Source organism: Microtus pennsylvanicus, chromosome 11 (assembly GCF_037038515.1).
Source record: "Microtus pennsylvanicus isolate mMicPen1 chromosome 11, mMicPen1.hap1, whole genome shotgun sequence".
Lineage (NCBI taxonomy): Eukaryota > Metazoa > Chordata > Mammalia > Rodentia > Cricetidae > Microtus > Microtus pennsylvanicus.
The window spans coordinates 16,829,404-16,845,558 of NC_134589.1; the positions used below are offsets into that span (position 1 = coordinate 16,829,404).

Sequence of the window (16,155 nt, forward strand, 5' to 3'; positions counted from 1 at the left end):
TTAATATTTGATTTAGAATTCTGCTCTGCTTTCATTTCAATTGAAAATGGGGAAAGACAGAACTCTGATTATAAAAACGATACCAGCTTCACATTGCTGATGTCACTGTTCTGTCAGGACAGCAGACCACAGCTAGGAGGCCCCTGGGCTGAGGCCAGCCTCTTTGGAGGAATTCCATGGTACTGACTGCAAAGTTGACAAGCAACCCAATGGATGGATGAGTGCTAGAAAGACAAGATCCAACTTGAGACATTAGCAGTGCTCTGCTTCTGTTTCCATGTTCTGTCCTCAGGCCAGACTTGGCTCCCCCTGCCCTTCCTCCACCAGCCATGCTCAATGTGGATGAAAGGGCTTTGATGAACTTAGCTGAGCTTTAACAACAGGCAAAACCCTTCTTCTGGGACGGTGTCTTTTTTTTTTAATATTTATTTATTTAGTATAAAATATTCTGTCTGTGTGTATGCCTTCTGGCCAGAAGAGGGCACCTGACCTCATTATAGATGGTTGTGAGCCATCATGTGGTTGCTGGGAATTGAACTCAGGACCTTTGGAATAGCAGGCAATGTTCTTAACCACTGAGCCATCTCTTGAGACCCTGGGACAGTGTCTTATCTGTCTCATTTACTGCAGCAGGCTACTGACAAGCTAAAGGCGGGCTCCAATGCCTCTCATATGGTGCCACCAATCTGGAAAGTATGTCTCAGGGAGAGAATTTCTACTTCTAGAAGTAAAATACTTGTGATATTTCACTAACGTTTCCAGACAGCTGGAAAACAAGCTAAGAAAAATTATATCCTTCGTGACTAGATTAAAAAAAAAGGTTAAAACCAGAGAGACCATTGACACCAGCTACAGAAATTAAAAGGAATATATAGGAATACAAGTGACTTTATACCGACACTCAGACAATTCAGAGGAAATGGAAACTTTTCCAGAAAGGCATAAAAATTACCGAATCTAACCCACGAGGAAGACTAAACTTTACCACTTGGGGTAAAGCCCTTCCGAAGACTTTCTTGTCTGTCCTCCCCATCATGGACACTCGAAGCAGAAATTCTAGGCTTGAAGGTAAGTATACTTGCTATTTTCCTAATGTTCCACGATCTTGTTGCACTTATACTTTGGTATGCACTGTTTTTCTCAGCTGTAACGCTTTTATTAGTAGAGAATTTCTGCATATCTGACAGATTTCTCTGACCTTTTTCCTGGCACTTAGTTTTTGTTTTTGTTTTTTTCCCAGAATCTCAGTGAAGGAATTTTTAGTAACAAACTACAATTAGATAACATTATGATGATGCCTTGGCCTCTGGGTCTCTTTACTAGTCTTTGGAGGTTTAGGATTAGGTTGTTATATTCCTAATAGTTACATATATTGGCATTCAATGAACTAATAAATTCTTGAGGATTAGACTTAACTTTCTTTTCAAAGTTTTATTTTTATTGTATGAGTGTTCTGCCTGCATGTGTGTTTGTGCAGCACATGCATGCCTGGTGCCCACAGAGTCCAGAAGAGGACATCATATCCCCTGGAAATGGAGTTATAGGGAGTTGTGAGCTGCTTGATGTGGGTGCTGGGAACTGAACCCAGGTCCTCTGCAATAGCAGCACCTGTTCTTAACCACTGGGCCATCTCTCCAACCACAGGCTTAAAAAAAAGATTTGTTTTTATTTTAGATTGTGTATGTGTGTGTGTGTGTGGGGGTCCTGGAGGCCAGAAGAGATCCTCTGCAGCAGGAATTACACGTGTGTGTGTGTGGGGGGGGTCCTGGAGGCCAGAAGAGATCCTCTGCAGCAGGAATTACACGTGTGTGTGTGTGGTGGTGGGGGGGGTCCTGGAGGCCAGAAGAGATCCTCTGCAGCAGGAATTACACGTGGTGGTAAGATGCCATCATGGGTGCTATGAACAAACTTAAGTGTGCTGGCAGAGGAATTAAGAATGTGCTTATAGGGCTGGAGAGATGGCTCAGAGGTTAAGAGCACTGGCTGCTCTTCCAGAGGTCCTGAGTTCAATTCCCAGCAACCACATGGTGGCTCACAGCCATCTATAATGAGATCTGGTGCCCTCTTCTGGCCTGCAGGCACACATGGAAGGAGGGAATGTTGTATACATAATAAAAAATAAATCTTTAAAAAAAAAAAGAATGTGCTTATAATTTAGCTAACTCTTCAGCCTTGAGGACAAGACTTTCTATCTTTTAGGGTTTTTTTTTCTTTGTTGCTGTTGTTTTTTCTTTTAAATATTTTGCATAAATCCAGATTTGCTTTCTGAAATCCAAAATTAGGAGCAACTTACCATTAATGGGCAGGTAATTTATCAGGTCTTTGTATTCATTCTTCTCAAGATCATAACCCATATTGTCCATGAAATTCTTTAACTTTTTCACATCAAGCTTAGCTCCTTAGGAAACAGCACAGGAAGGAGAAAAGCAATAAAATCCCTAGTCATGACCATGCATTTATTATTATTATTATTTTCTTTTGAGACAGGGTTTCACTGTTTAGCTCTGGCTGTCCTGGAACTCACTTTGTAGACCAGGCTGGCCTTGAACTCACAAAGATCCGCCTGCCTCTGCCTCCTGAGTGCAGGAATTAAAGGTGCACACCACCACCACCCAGCTGGTTATGCACTGATGTGAGATTTTTCTCTGTATATTGTGAATACCATTGGTTAATAAAGAATCTGTTTTTCCCAGTGACTTGGTAGAGTAGAGCTAGGCAATAAAACTAAACTCAATGTTAAAAAAAAGAAGGTGGAGTCAGAGAGACGCCATGTAGCTGTCAAAGAAAAAAAGACAACAGCTGCCAACTAAAACCCTGCTGGTAGACCACAAGCCTTGTGGTAAAATATAAAATAATAAAAATGGGCCAATTCTAAATGTAAGAGCTAGCTAACAATATACACTTCAGCTTTTGGCGAAACAATATTACAAATAATATAGTTTTTGTGTAATTATTTTGGGAGTCTGGGTGGCCAAAAAACGAACAAGCAGCCTCCAACAACAGATTGGTGTCCAACATGGGGCTGACTAAATACACATAAAACCTGAGAGGACTTAAAAAAAATTCTAGACACTAAAAAAAAAAAAAGTTTAATTTTTTTTTTTTTTTTTTTTTTGGTTTTTCGAGACAGGGTTTCTCTGTGGCTTTGGAGCCTGTCCTGGAACTAGCTCTGTAGACCAGCCTGGTCTCGAACTCACAGAGATCCGCCTGCCTCTGCCTCCCGAGTGCTGGGATCAAAGGCGTGCACCACCATCGCCCGGCTACAATTTTTTTTTTTTTAAATAGACTCTACTTGCTGGCAGCATGCCGCAGCTCCTTTAAGAGACGTCTTTCTAATTCAGTGGTATTAAAAACAATAACAACAACAAAAACAAAGCACACACATGGAGTTTCAAAACAGTGGCTTCCTGGGCTGTGCTACCAGCACAAACTCTGGCTCTTTCAAGAGGCCAAACACTTAAATGGGGTTTGTGAGCAGAGTACTACAACTTGCTTAATGACAACACAGACCCACTACTGTGTGCCTGAAAATGGGGCTATCAGCATAGCTCACACTAAACAGACCTCTGCCCCACCATGTTGGACTGGGCAGAGCCAAAAGACAAAGTAGGCTCAGTCTTAGTAACAACACTTAACTGCTTATTCCCAAATATTGTTTACAAATTTTTGTTTACATATATGGCATTTAAAATGTCTTAAAAACTTAAAACTTTTCATGACAATGAGACACATCTGCTTCTGGCAGCACCAATAACTTCAAGAGGAATTGATGGGTATCACAGAGGCTCCTCATAGAGTTTGTTAGCCATTTGGGCAAGAGACTCCTCTTGCCTGGACAAATTGATTTTATGCTGTTTCACATACACGAGGACCCACAGAAAAATGACTGCTGAAGTTGCCTAAAGAATGTGAGACAGTCCTTTGGGGTTCCTGCTCTGTGAAAGAGACTGCCAGACATTCTGCAGGACACAGAAGAAAGTGACTGACAAACTGCCAATACAGGCAGAACTGTCTTTGAAATTTCCTGCTTCATAAAAAAGTCTGCTGGACACTATGGTCCTGTAGGCTGAAGATGGATGCTCTAATGATACAGAAGAACTTTGGGTGCCTATTCAGGCAGGGAGATGTCTCTGTCAATTCTAGAGTTTTGGAAGTTTCTTACAATGCACTTCTTGTTTACTTAGGTAATACTATATCCTTCTGGAGTCTTTGATGGAGTTGAAGAATAGATAATTATAAGTATAGTTTTCCTTAGTTATAATAAAAGACAAAGTAGATATAAATGTAGTATCTATAATTCTTGCTTGACACCTTTTTTGTTATATGTAATTTTACTAATTTAAAGTTAAAACCTTCCTTTTTATTTAGACATAAAAGGGAAGGTGATATGGGATTCCTCTCTGTAGACTGTGAATATCATTAGTTAATAAAGAATCTGTTTTGCCCAGTGACTTAGCAGAGTAGAGCTATGCAAAAAAAAAAAAAAAAAAAAAAAAAAAAAAAAAACAACTAAACTCAATGTTAAAAATAAAAAGAAGGCAGAACCAGAGAGATGCCAGCTGCCAACTAAAACATAGACCACGAGCCTCTAAATGTAAGAGCTAGCTAACAACACACTTAAGCTATTGTCCAAACAATAATACAAATAATAGAGCTTCTGTGTAATTATTTTGGGAGTCTGGGCAGCTAAAAACCGAACCAGCGGCCTCCAACAACAATGCATTAATTAAAGGGTGAGCAACCAAAGGGGTGGAGTTGGTGAGGAAGGGTTGTCACCTCTCCTTGTTCTGCCCATAACCCCTGTAGAGACATTCATAAGGAGTAAGTCTGCCAAATTATAGCCAGAAACCACTCAGAACTCCCAGCAAACAGACTCCAAGTGCCGTGAGAGTGGAATGTTGCGTCTTCACAGGGCGTGGTGGTTAACGCAGCCAACGAGGTAACAACTCTGACTGATGATCACCCACAAAGCAAAGCAAAGCACGAGAAGAGCAGTTCTACCCAGTTTCTCACTTACCTTTGAGGGACAAGATGCCGTCCATCAGTTTGTGCTTATACACCTTCCCGGCAGCTGTGAAGCAAGACACACAACCGCAGAGTTAGAACCGAGGACACCCATGATACAGCACAAAGTCTGAAGTCTCAGGAAATGGCTCTAGGAATTTCCCTTGTATGTATAAGTTTTTAAGAGAGTAAATCTATCCACTTGAAAAACAGTGGCTAGATGGATCTCCCTGCCTCCTCCCGCCCTCAGCACTCAGTGGGGGTGCCTAAACACCCATGTTTATTGTGGTACCAATCCTACTAGTTGGTGCTCATCAGCAGATGTATGGAGGAAGAAAAATGTTTGTATTCTTTAGCCATCATGAAGAAGAACAAAATCTTAAGTTTCTGTCATTTGCAGATAATGAACCTTATTGCATGTCATGACGCTAAGTGATAAATGAGTCATATTTGTAAGGACAAATACCAAGTTTTTTCTTTTTTGCAGAATCGTGTGTGTGTCTGTGTGTGTGTGTGTGTGTGTGTGTGTGTGTGTTGCCGGGGATCAAACCTAGGGCCTTGGCTATCCTAGGCAAACACAATACCACTGATTAATGGTACAGAATCTAGATTAAAAACAAAAAGAAGACATGAAAATAAAGGATCCTATTTGTTGTGGGGGAATAGCAGAGGATGAAGGAGGACTGAGGATCAAATACAATAAATGTATGTTTAAATATAAGATGAAACCTTAATAGTCATAATCAAATGCTTATTCATCAACACATAGTATATAACAGTTTAAAATTTATACTAATATTTTATGCTTAAAACATGTATTTTTCATGTTCATTGTTTTGTTTAATCCTCACTGTTATCCATAAACTATACATTATAGACTTTTTTTTATTCATTTTTGCGACACTAGTACCTAATGGTAACTATCAGTTTTCACTGGGCCAGTAAATAGCTCACGGGTGAATTACATACTTGCTGAGTTAGTCCTTACCATCAGTTGGCAAGCCTTTCATCAATACATTGTTTTCCTTTAAGTGGAGTCCTAACCCAATGTTTTTAAGAGCATTCTCCATGTCACTAAAGTCAATTTCTTCCCCTACAGAAAGAAAATAATAGTAAAATTGTGATTACAAATTTAAGTAATAACAAAATCACAATGTCTAGTGTTATAAAATATAAAATTTAAAAAGCAATAATAAGGGCTGGAGAGAAGGCTCAGCAGTTAAGAGTACTGGCTGCTCTTCCAGAGGACCCATGTTCAAGTCCCAGTACCTACATGGCAGTTCACAAACATCTGTAACTCCATTTCCAAGGGAGCCAACACCCTTCTCTGGCCTCCACTGGGACACACACGGTGCACAGATACACATATAGGCAGAATACCCATATGCATAAAATAAAAATTAAAAAAATATCAAAAATATTTTAAAAACCAACAACACAGACACAGAAGGGCTGTTTCAGGAGGGTGACAGAAATGTAACTTCTTTCTGGTCAAGGGAACTCTTCGGTTTGGGAACTAAGAAACAAACACACAAGAAGTTGGTGTTTCTGTCATAGACCACTAAATGAGCTGGTAGCAGTAATTCTGCCTGTACCTAATATTTAATATTCACTTCATTCTCATTTGTGCCTTGTTCACAGAAGCCAGAGGTGTAAATCTGTCACGCCATTTTACTCTTAAAACATTAGAAAAAAAGGGCATGTTGCTAGTCACATGTGGTGGCTTATACATTTAACCCTTGCGTGTAGGAGGCTGAGGTAGGAAGCAGGCTATGAGCTGTAGGCTAGCTTGGGCTGTCTAGTGAGTTTGAGGCCAGCTTGGGCTATCTAGTGAGTTTGATGCTAGCCTGGGCTGTGTAGTGAGTTTGATCCTAGGCTGGGCTATGTAATGAGTTTGATGCTAGCCTGGGCTGTGTAGTGAGTTTGAGGCTAGCCTGGATTATGTAGTGAGTTTGAGGTTAGCCTAGACAGTGTTGTGTGTTTGAGACTACTTTGGGCTATGTAGTGAATTTGAGGATAGCTTAGGTTGTATTAGTGAGTTTGAGGCTAGCCTGGGCTATGTAGTGAGTTTGAGGCTAGCCTGGGCTATGTAGTGAGTTTGATGCTAGCTTGAGCTGTGTAGGGAGTTTGAGACTGCTTAGGTCCCAGTAAGACTCTAACTTATAAAACAAAAAGTCCAAACAAAATATTTTGTTTTACTTAAACACATACACATAAAAATAAAGAAAGAAAAATTATGTTACCGAGAAACTTCAAAGAATATGGGCTTGCTGTTGGGGAATTCTTCTGTTGGCTTTAAAATAAGATATAGGTCAGGCCTGGTGGCCTTTAATCCCAGCACTAGGGAGACAGAAGCAGGTGGATCTCTATGATCTTGAGAACTGCCAGCTTGGTCTACATAGTGAGTTTCTGGCCAGCCACAGCTATAGAGTAAGAATCTATCTCAAAATAAAACAAAACCAAGTTGTTATAAATAAATGACTCTATCAAAGATGTCAGTTTATAAAGCAGGCCACTTGTGATTACCGGCACAAATACTTAGAATTATACAATTACTTTGACATGGACAAGATAACAGAAAATACTTTTAAAAACTTGTTTTATATATAGCTGGGTATGGTAGCTATGTATACTTTAATCCCAGCATTTAGGAGACAGAGGGGGGCAGATCTCTGTGAGTTTGAGACAAGCCTGGCCTACAAAAATGAGTTCCAGGACAGCCAGGGCTGTTACATAGAAAAACCCTGTCATGAAAAACAAAACCAAAAAAAGACTTGTTAAGAGACCCGTTTTAGATTAGTTTTTTTTCTTATTAGTTATGGTGTGCACATGAGTGCATGCCACAGTGTGGGTGTGGAGGTCAGAGGACAACTCTGTGGAGGTGATTCTCTCCTTCCACCACGGGCTCACGTTGTCAGACTTGTGCGGCAGTGCTGGTACTTGATAAACCACCTCACTGCCCTGTTTGTTTTAATAGCATTTCACTAGATAGCTCAGGTTGGTCTCAAAGTCACAAGGATCCTCCTTCCTGAGCCCCGGAATTATTGGCATGTGCTAACCACACCAGACAAGAGATCATGTGGACCTTGTTTTCCCATCTTCTCAACTCACCTAACACCTTACGGACCTCTCCCAGAAGCAGGTCCATGTGGACTGTCCTCTCTTCTGTAATACAAGACAGCTCTTAGACGAACTTTGCCGCGGGTTAAGCCATGGTCTCTCAAAATGTGTACACTGGAGCCCCAATCCCTCACGTGGCAGTATTTGAAAATGTGGACTTTGGAAGACAATGAAAGTTTGAATAAAGTCATAAGGTGAAGCTTGGTCAGAGGAAGCCATGGCTTGTGTGGAGTGAGAGCCAGCCTCTTTCGGCTCTCTTGGTTAAGTGAGAACAATGTGGACGGCAAGCAGCTGCAGGCTAGGAGCATGGCCTCCCAGAAAGCACAAATTCCAGCCTTAGTCTTGGCGTTTCCAGACTCCAGACGATGACAGAATAAGTTTTGTTCTATAAGATCTCCCCTAGCCCCCACCATATTGTTATGGCAGCTGGAACAGTCTCATACAGGCTCCAGTTAAATAAAATTCTTAACTGTGAAGGTTCAGTGATTTAACAATGGCCTAGAATTTTTTCTAACTAGACATTTTATTTTTATTGTCTATATAAGCATAATGTTGAGGAAAAGCAAAAGAATTTAAATATGACAAACACTTTCATTACATTCAGTCATGCTTCCTGATTTCTGTTCCTCACTCATTACTGAGGACAATGGGGGAAAATTATTTTTTTAAGTTTTTAATGCAAGTATTTGTTGGGTGTCTCCTGTATCTAGGTCTCCTTTTCAGTGCTGAGGGTACATCAGTCAACAAAACGTCTGTTCCAATGGTGGCAGGAACTAATGCCCAGACCCATTTTTGACTCCAGTCCCAAGGGATCTGACCCCTCTTCTGGCCTCTGCAGGTACCAGGATGTGCATGCTTCACAAAGCAGCCACAGGGTTACTGTTGTTCCTTTGCGGAACTACAGCTCCCAGCGTTCTCCTGGACCACGAACACATTTCCCAGAAGCCTTTGCATTCCTCGTTAAAAAGCAAGGGTCACTAAGACCTCTCTCTCTCTTTCCCCGCCTCTCCTGTTGTGTCCGCACATCTTTACCTGCCCGCTGTTACCCCTCCCCCATTAAAAGTGCACCCACGTGGGACCTCCGCGTGTCTGTGTTTTCTTCCCCGTGTAACGTCTTTACCCTCTAACCCGCAGACAAGAAAGCCAGTCAGAAATTAGGAACAACAGTTACAAAGAATTTAAGACCCAGAAGAAAGTACCCCATGAGACACAGAAATGTATATATTTCCTCCTTAATTAAAAACAATTTTAAGTATCTCCGTAGCTGTTCTTTAGACCCCCTTGCTTATGAGCTCTCTCTTTGATTACAGTTTTGAAACGAAGCTTCTATCACTTTTTGTAGAGCATGAGCAAAGTTCACTAATATTTATGTCGTGAGGTGTAGTCGGCTTGCTCTCTAGATCTCAGAGTAAGGCATTATTCCAGCATAACTTTACACAATTTTGCTCGGCTCCTGTGTTACACAGAGTCTTGAACAGAAGAGACTGGTCAAGAAAATTATGATTTGAAGCATGATTCAACTGCATTAGAGAAGGTTGGAAGGTGAGCACTTTGAGGATGCTCACCCAACGGCTGTCAGTCCTCAACATTAACTCACTATGCCGAAGATGCTTACCATGCTTAGAGTTAACAATGTTTCAACTCAAGTCTTGTGCTAAAGACAATGAAAAAAACTAAGCCCCGTAAGCATATCAGAATGCCTTTCTTTTTTAATTTTTTTAAATAGAAGTGTAAAAGTGATGTGGGAGTGTCATATATCAATCTGTTGATTTCATTGGCTAAGCAATAAAGAAACTGCTAGGCCCATTTGATAGGCCCACCCTTAGGTGGGTGGAGTAAACAGAACAGAACGCTGGGAGGAAGAGGAAGTGAGGTCAGACTCGACAGCTCTCCTCTCCGGAGCAGACGCTTCAGAGAGATGCCATGCTCCAGGCTCCTGGGCAGACACAGCGATAGAACCCTGACTAAGACAACTCCCTGCTGTCTTCTTCCCAGGCTGCACTGCAAGTGACCTCCGGAGATGCTGGAGCATACAGGAAGCAGAAGGCTGACTGAAGCCAAGCTCCACAATGCAGTTCCTGGGAGTTGTCATCCGTGGTGAAGCCGGACTTGGACTTGGCGGTGATTCAGCTGCTCATCTACGCTCCTACGGTAATGCCTCACCCAAGTCCCGTAAGCATCCCTGTATACTCGGACTCATCACAGACTTACACTGGAATCAGAAGCAGGATTTCTCAGCCAGGACAGTCTACATTTCTTGGTAGTCTGTTCTGGATGGGTTTTTTGTTTGCTTGTTTGTTTGTTTTGGCTTCATTCTTTTGGTCAAAAGTTTACCATATATCGTATTCTGCAGCCTCCTCTTTGTGTGTGTGTGTGTTGTTTTTTTCTTGGAAATCAGACATTGCTGGTTGGTCAGAGGTCACGCAGCAGCCTTCCCATGGCCTAGCGGCTATCTCAAAGATCTGAAGCATTGAGCTCCCTCCCTCCAGCAAAACTTCCTGCTCTCTACCTGCCCAGGTCTGGAGGACAGCCCCAGGCCAGGAGGACTGACCTTATCTAAAAACCCTCTCTAACTGGAGGCCTGATTCACTTTAGCTTGACCTTTGGCACAGTTTTCTGCTGAGAAGGCTTGTGCTAGGGGCTCTGCCACTTACTAAGCCTTGTGATAGGAAAGTGTCACTTAATGCAAATTAGGGTTTGTCCCCAGGCTCCTCAATCCTCTGTCTTCCTATCTGTCTCCTGGGGGTGGGGGTGGGGCTGTCTCTGTTTTTTGCTCAGAGACCACAAAGCTTTCTGTCGCCCCATCTGCCTCTTTCCCCTCCCCTTTCACTTGGTGGCAACAGACCCAAGGGGAAAGAGGACCCCCACAGTTCTTTAGAACACTACATTGGCAGCTGTGTTTCAGGACACATGGAGTTGCAAGACGCCAAGTCTTGGGCACTTTGGTCCTAGACTTCCTACCTTCTTTGATTAAGGGCTTTCTGACTGCATTATTGGTGGACGTCATCTTTTTTAGAGAGATCGAAAAGCTTTTAGGTTCTGCTAGTTCTTTTGGGCTCCAACTGTGCAGACACTATAGTATTTGTCAATCCAGAAATAGCCTTTTCTCCTTTTTAAAAAAATGATAACCAAGCTGAGAACATTCAAATTGGCTCCCATGAAACATCCATGAAGGACCTGGTTTCCTCTCTCAGTTCTCCTTGGTCTGTGACAGGAATGCCCCTTACTGAACAGCAGATGCACTCCGTCAAGGATCAAGACGTTGGCTTCAAGGGGAAACCTTGGCTGTCATCCCCACAACTGATGCAGACCACACAACCCTTCCACTTTTCACCCGGAGCAGCGGCGGCGACTCCTGTGGCCATGTGCTTCTCACAGAAAGCACGAAACTTGAGTTCATCTGCTTCAGTGAATTTCTGAGCCAGTGGCTGGGAGGGAGATAATTCAGCTTCGTTTTGATGTAGCCCACTGCCTAGGAATGCTATACAAAAAGAACTGAAATTCTTTTTGTAGAGCACAGTGTGTTTGAAATACTCACGATTAACGGGTAGATGTTTAGACAATTCCTCTATTTCCTCTTCCTCAAGAGGATATCCCAGTTGTTCAATAGCATCATCAATTTTATCAAGACTGACTTTTCCACCTTAAAGAAAGAATGAATAAAGGAAATTTGGTTTTATGCCAAAAGGAAAAAAAAGATAATTACCCATAACCATCAGTCCATACAATCAGGAAATGAAAGGTGCCAGCACCAGAAAGTCCTTGAGGTGATAAAATAAATTAGTTGGGAATTTGGGAGAGGGAAGGTCTTCCTTCTCTGTGCTCTAGGGAACACTGTGACAACTATCTAGGAGGAGTTTACCCAGGAGAGAAGAGTAGGCAAGACTTCCTGTTACAGGGGCTGTAGGCTCAGCCAACAATTCCTACCAGTACAGAGAGATGTAAGATTGCTACAGTCAGATGGGTAATTGTGCCAGCTGTTGACAGACAACTGTTCTAGTGCTTACATCACCGAATATGGTACTACAATTAGTAATTGTAAGGAAGGGGTTTGTAGTTCTTCCTCTGTCAGAACACTTTGCACTCACTTCTGTGAGTCCGCAGTAAGTCCATTAACACATTTTGGTACACCATCTTGTCATCTGTAAGGTAAAGGTCACATTAATTAGAGGAAGTAGAAATCTAGGAAGCCCTGTTTACAGATGTTACTACTCATTGTTCAAGGAATCTGCTGGCACCCACAAGGCTAACTATTCTTTTGTAGTATCTGATATGCTGCAAGTGGAGAGTAAACATTGAAACCCGGGTTGTCGTACTGTTTTCCAAGGACCCTCCTCATTCCATATATCTTTTGGTCATCATCTTTTCTGACTTTAGCTTTAGGCATGTTGCAGTACGATATTTAAAACTGTTTATCATAATTACCAGAACCCCCAAACGGTATTACCTCCCAATTTAGCATGTGAATAGTGAGGAAAGTACACTTTCGTCAAAATTGACTGTGACTTTCCATTTTCAGTGAGCTGCTAAGTGACTATGCACATATAACCCTATACATCCAGCCCGAGACCAGGAGTGCTGGAACTAGTGGTGGGGTCTGAGCTACTTACCATCGACTGGAACTATGTTCTTTATCATCTGGCTTTCACTGTCTGTTAATTCAATGCCTAAGCTTTCCAGATATGGCTGTATATCCTCAACTTCTATTTTATCACCTTTAAAAAGATGAGAGACGTAATAAACGAGTATTTTCATATAGAATGATTCTTCATTAAGGAAATGATGATAAGGATGCCGTTGTCAGGACTACAGGGGCAGAAAGCTGATGACACAACGAATCGTATTTCTCTGGGCGGCATCACAAGAAAGAGCTAAAGCCAAGCACGTTTCCTCTAACAGTGAAATGAGGGAGGAACGAATGAAGAGGAGAGAGACTTCAGTGCAGGGATGGCAGAAAAGGGACGGTGACATGGGAAGGCATGGGAGCACAGTAGCAACAGAGACCAGGCAAAGTTGGGACGTATTAAAATTAAGATTATAAAAATAAGCAATGGATAATAATCATAAATAACACAGTTTGGTAATGAAGGAACCCCTAGCACTGGGCTTTAAGCAAAACGGAAAAGGAAAGCCACTGTGAGCTCTATGGGTACCCAGTCAGTTATTCTCCAAAGAATGAAAAAGAAAAGACAGATCTATCAACCATTCATGTAGACGACAGACACTGGAGACTGGGAGGGGTGGGTTCCTTGAAGTTGTCAGGGCTGAAGCCTCTGCAGTTTTATGCCCCCAAGTCCTAAAGGTCTTCCTCACCTCTCTGGTTAAGCTAGTGACCGTTTTGAGAATCAGCTTGGGCCCAGGAAACTGGCTGCAGCTTGGAAACAGATCCATGAACACAGGTGTACTTTGTGGGCAGTGTGAGCCAGGCTGCAGAGGCTGCTCATGGTGGGAACTGAGGTCTCAATGCCTGGAAAGACTGCAAGACTAGGCACAGACTCCCCGAGGGAGTGTGGGAGCTGGGACCGAGATGAGCAGAGCCAGGTACCTGGCATTGCTCAGTGTCTGTGCCCTAATTGTTTTAGTTTGATTAATTTCTACACTTTCAATAGCCCCAGGGATACTTGGTGGGGACTCAGCAGCTACACAGGCATCCCCCACTCCCGGCAGTGCTGGTAGGGTTTGTCTTGTGAAAGGGGGCATTCAACTGGGTGGTCTTTAGGCTTCTGTCCTGAAAAAAATAAATGACCACAAATAGTATACAAACAAGCAGATGAAAAACTCAAAAAATTCAAGACCTAGAAAAAAATTTAGCAATATAGATAAGGAAGTTAGTAACACGTATGAGAAAACTCAGCAAGGAAATTAAGATTTTAATTAAAAAAAAAAACAAAAAATACTAGAAATGTAAAAAATCCTAAATGAATAAAAAAGCTCAGAAAAATCACAAATGAACTAGAGCAAAAGAAGAAAGAATATTAGGGACTGAGGACAAGACTGAGGAAACATTACAACTAGATAGCAATAAAGAAAAAATAATGATTATAGCTTGTAAGAACTTATGGGATATGCTCAGGGACCAAACCTAAAAATCCATAGGGTCAAGAAGCAGCAGAGATAAAAATTAAAGAATAGAAATCCTACTCAAGGAAATGAAAGCAGGGGCCCAGAGAGATGGGCAAAGACTTCTACTGCATACAACACCTGATGACCTGAGTTCAGTTCCCAGAATCCAGTGATAAAGCCAGATGCAGTGGTGTGCACCCATAATCCTAGCACCCCTACAGCGAGGTGGGAAATGGAGACTGCATATACACATGCACACGCACACATGCATGTACACACAGAAGCATGCATACACAGGCATACAAACACAAGCACACACAGGCACACACACACGCACACACATGTATGCACATGCACAATGCACACGCACATGCTTGCACACACATGCACACACACGCACACTCTCTCACACGCACATCAAAGCATCTTGAATCTTTCCCTCATTACTTCTCACCAGAAAACAAATTGGCTGCATTATTCAAGGAGTTCAGTGAGAATCTCCCAGTACCTGGAACACAAAGCATAAGTGAGACACAGACCACACTTTTCTTGTTCGCCTGTGAGATTTTCTAATATTCTGTGAATATGTCATCATATTCACAGGGGAAATTTGTTATTTTCTAAATATATCCAATCATGTAATAGGATTTTTATAGAAGGTAAATGAGCATGATGGCTATTTGGACATAAAAGATACTTCTTTTGATGACAGATAAATTTTTCCAGGCAGAAATCCCTGGCACTCTATTTCTACCCCATCTGACATTCTCATTCTATTTGCTGGATGAAGACAGCGGCCTTTTACTGTAGATTATGTGCCAAGCAACTCCAGACCTCCTTCCCCTCCTCACTTGACTTGGTGCTGACCTTTCTACCAGCTATTCCAATAGCTTCTAAAAACTCCCTGTGATGTTTAATATGTTTACCCATGCCTTTTTCTCTGTCAATGGAGATAATGGATGAACAGAATATATTATCTATCTATCTATCTATCTATCTATCTATCTATCTATCATCTATTTTTTTTTTTTTTGAGACAGAGATTCACTATGTAACCGGTTACTAGCTGGCCTGGAACTCACTATGCATATTAGACTGGCCTCAAACTCACAGAGTGCTGCCTGCCTCTGCTCCTCACCCCCACCTCAAGAGCTGGGACTAAAGGTGTTTACCACACCTGGCAGCAGCTCTATTTTATTCTCTTGAGGATTATAACTCCATGAGTAGTTCTTCTTTCCTCAGTATAACTGAGCACCCTGCCCCCCGAGAGTCTATAAGAAGGGCTCAGTGGGGCTGGAGAGATGGCTTAGTGGTTAAGAGCACTGTCTGCTCTTCCAGAGGTCCTAAGTTCAATTTCCAGCAACCACATGGTGGTTCACAACCATCTGTAATGAGATCTGGTGCCCTCCTCTGGTGTGTGGGCATACATGGAGGCAGAATGTTGTATACATAATAAATAAATAAATCTTTAAAAAAAAAAAGAAGGGCTCAGTGATTCTTCTTAAAGGAAATCAGAAGTAGTAAAGAAAATACCATCAACTGTCAGGAAGCTCTGCAGACCTTCCATGTCTTTTTCCCCAACATTGTAGTTCAGGTTTTCCATAATGGTTTCTAGTTTATTTATAAGACCTTTCCCTCCTTGAGAAAAGAAGAGATGCAATAAGAAAAAAATGTAAAATTAGGTTTTAACATTTAAAAATTTACTTAGCTCTGGGACTGGGTGGCAAAGGCTGGAAGAAAGCAAGGCTGTAAACGTTTGAACAAAGAATGAAAAGGTGGCAGGGATAGATGGGAGGGGATGAACGGAGCATCCCCTGTACATGTCACAGGTTATGCGGCTAAGATCTTCAGTAGACACCTGAAGCAAAGGAAGTGACTAATTGTGTTGGTTGCTCTTCATATATTCATAGCAGAGATGTTGGAAACAACCCTAATTGTGACTGCCAGGTTTGAAACCTGTCACGACAG

At 41.9% G+C, this 16,155-nt stretch overlaps 1 protein-coding gene across 1 annotated transcript in view; it reads right to left on the bottom strand.

Annotated features, from left to right (window-relative positions):
- The window catches only part of Efcab3 (EF-hand calcium binding domain 3), a 370,379-nt gene that overhangs the window by 66,354 nt on the left and 287,870 nt on the right, over positions 1-16,155 (bottom strand). The window contains 9 exon segments of the mRNA XM_075941765.1: positions 2,294-2,398; positions 5,018-5,071; positions 5,993-6,097; positions 8,116-8,169; positions 11,663-11,767; positions 12,213-12,266; positions 12,735-12,839; positions 14,642-14,695; positions 15,721-15,825. Coding sequence (XP_075797880.1) covers positions 2,294-2,398; positions 5,018-5,071; positions 5,993-6,097; positions 8,116-8,169; positions 11,663-11,767; positions 12,213-12,266; positions 12,735-12,839; positions 14,642-14,695; positions 15,721-15,825 — 741 coding nt within the window.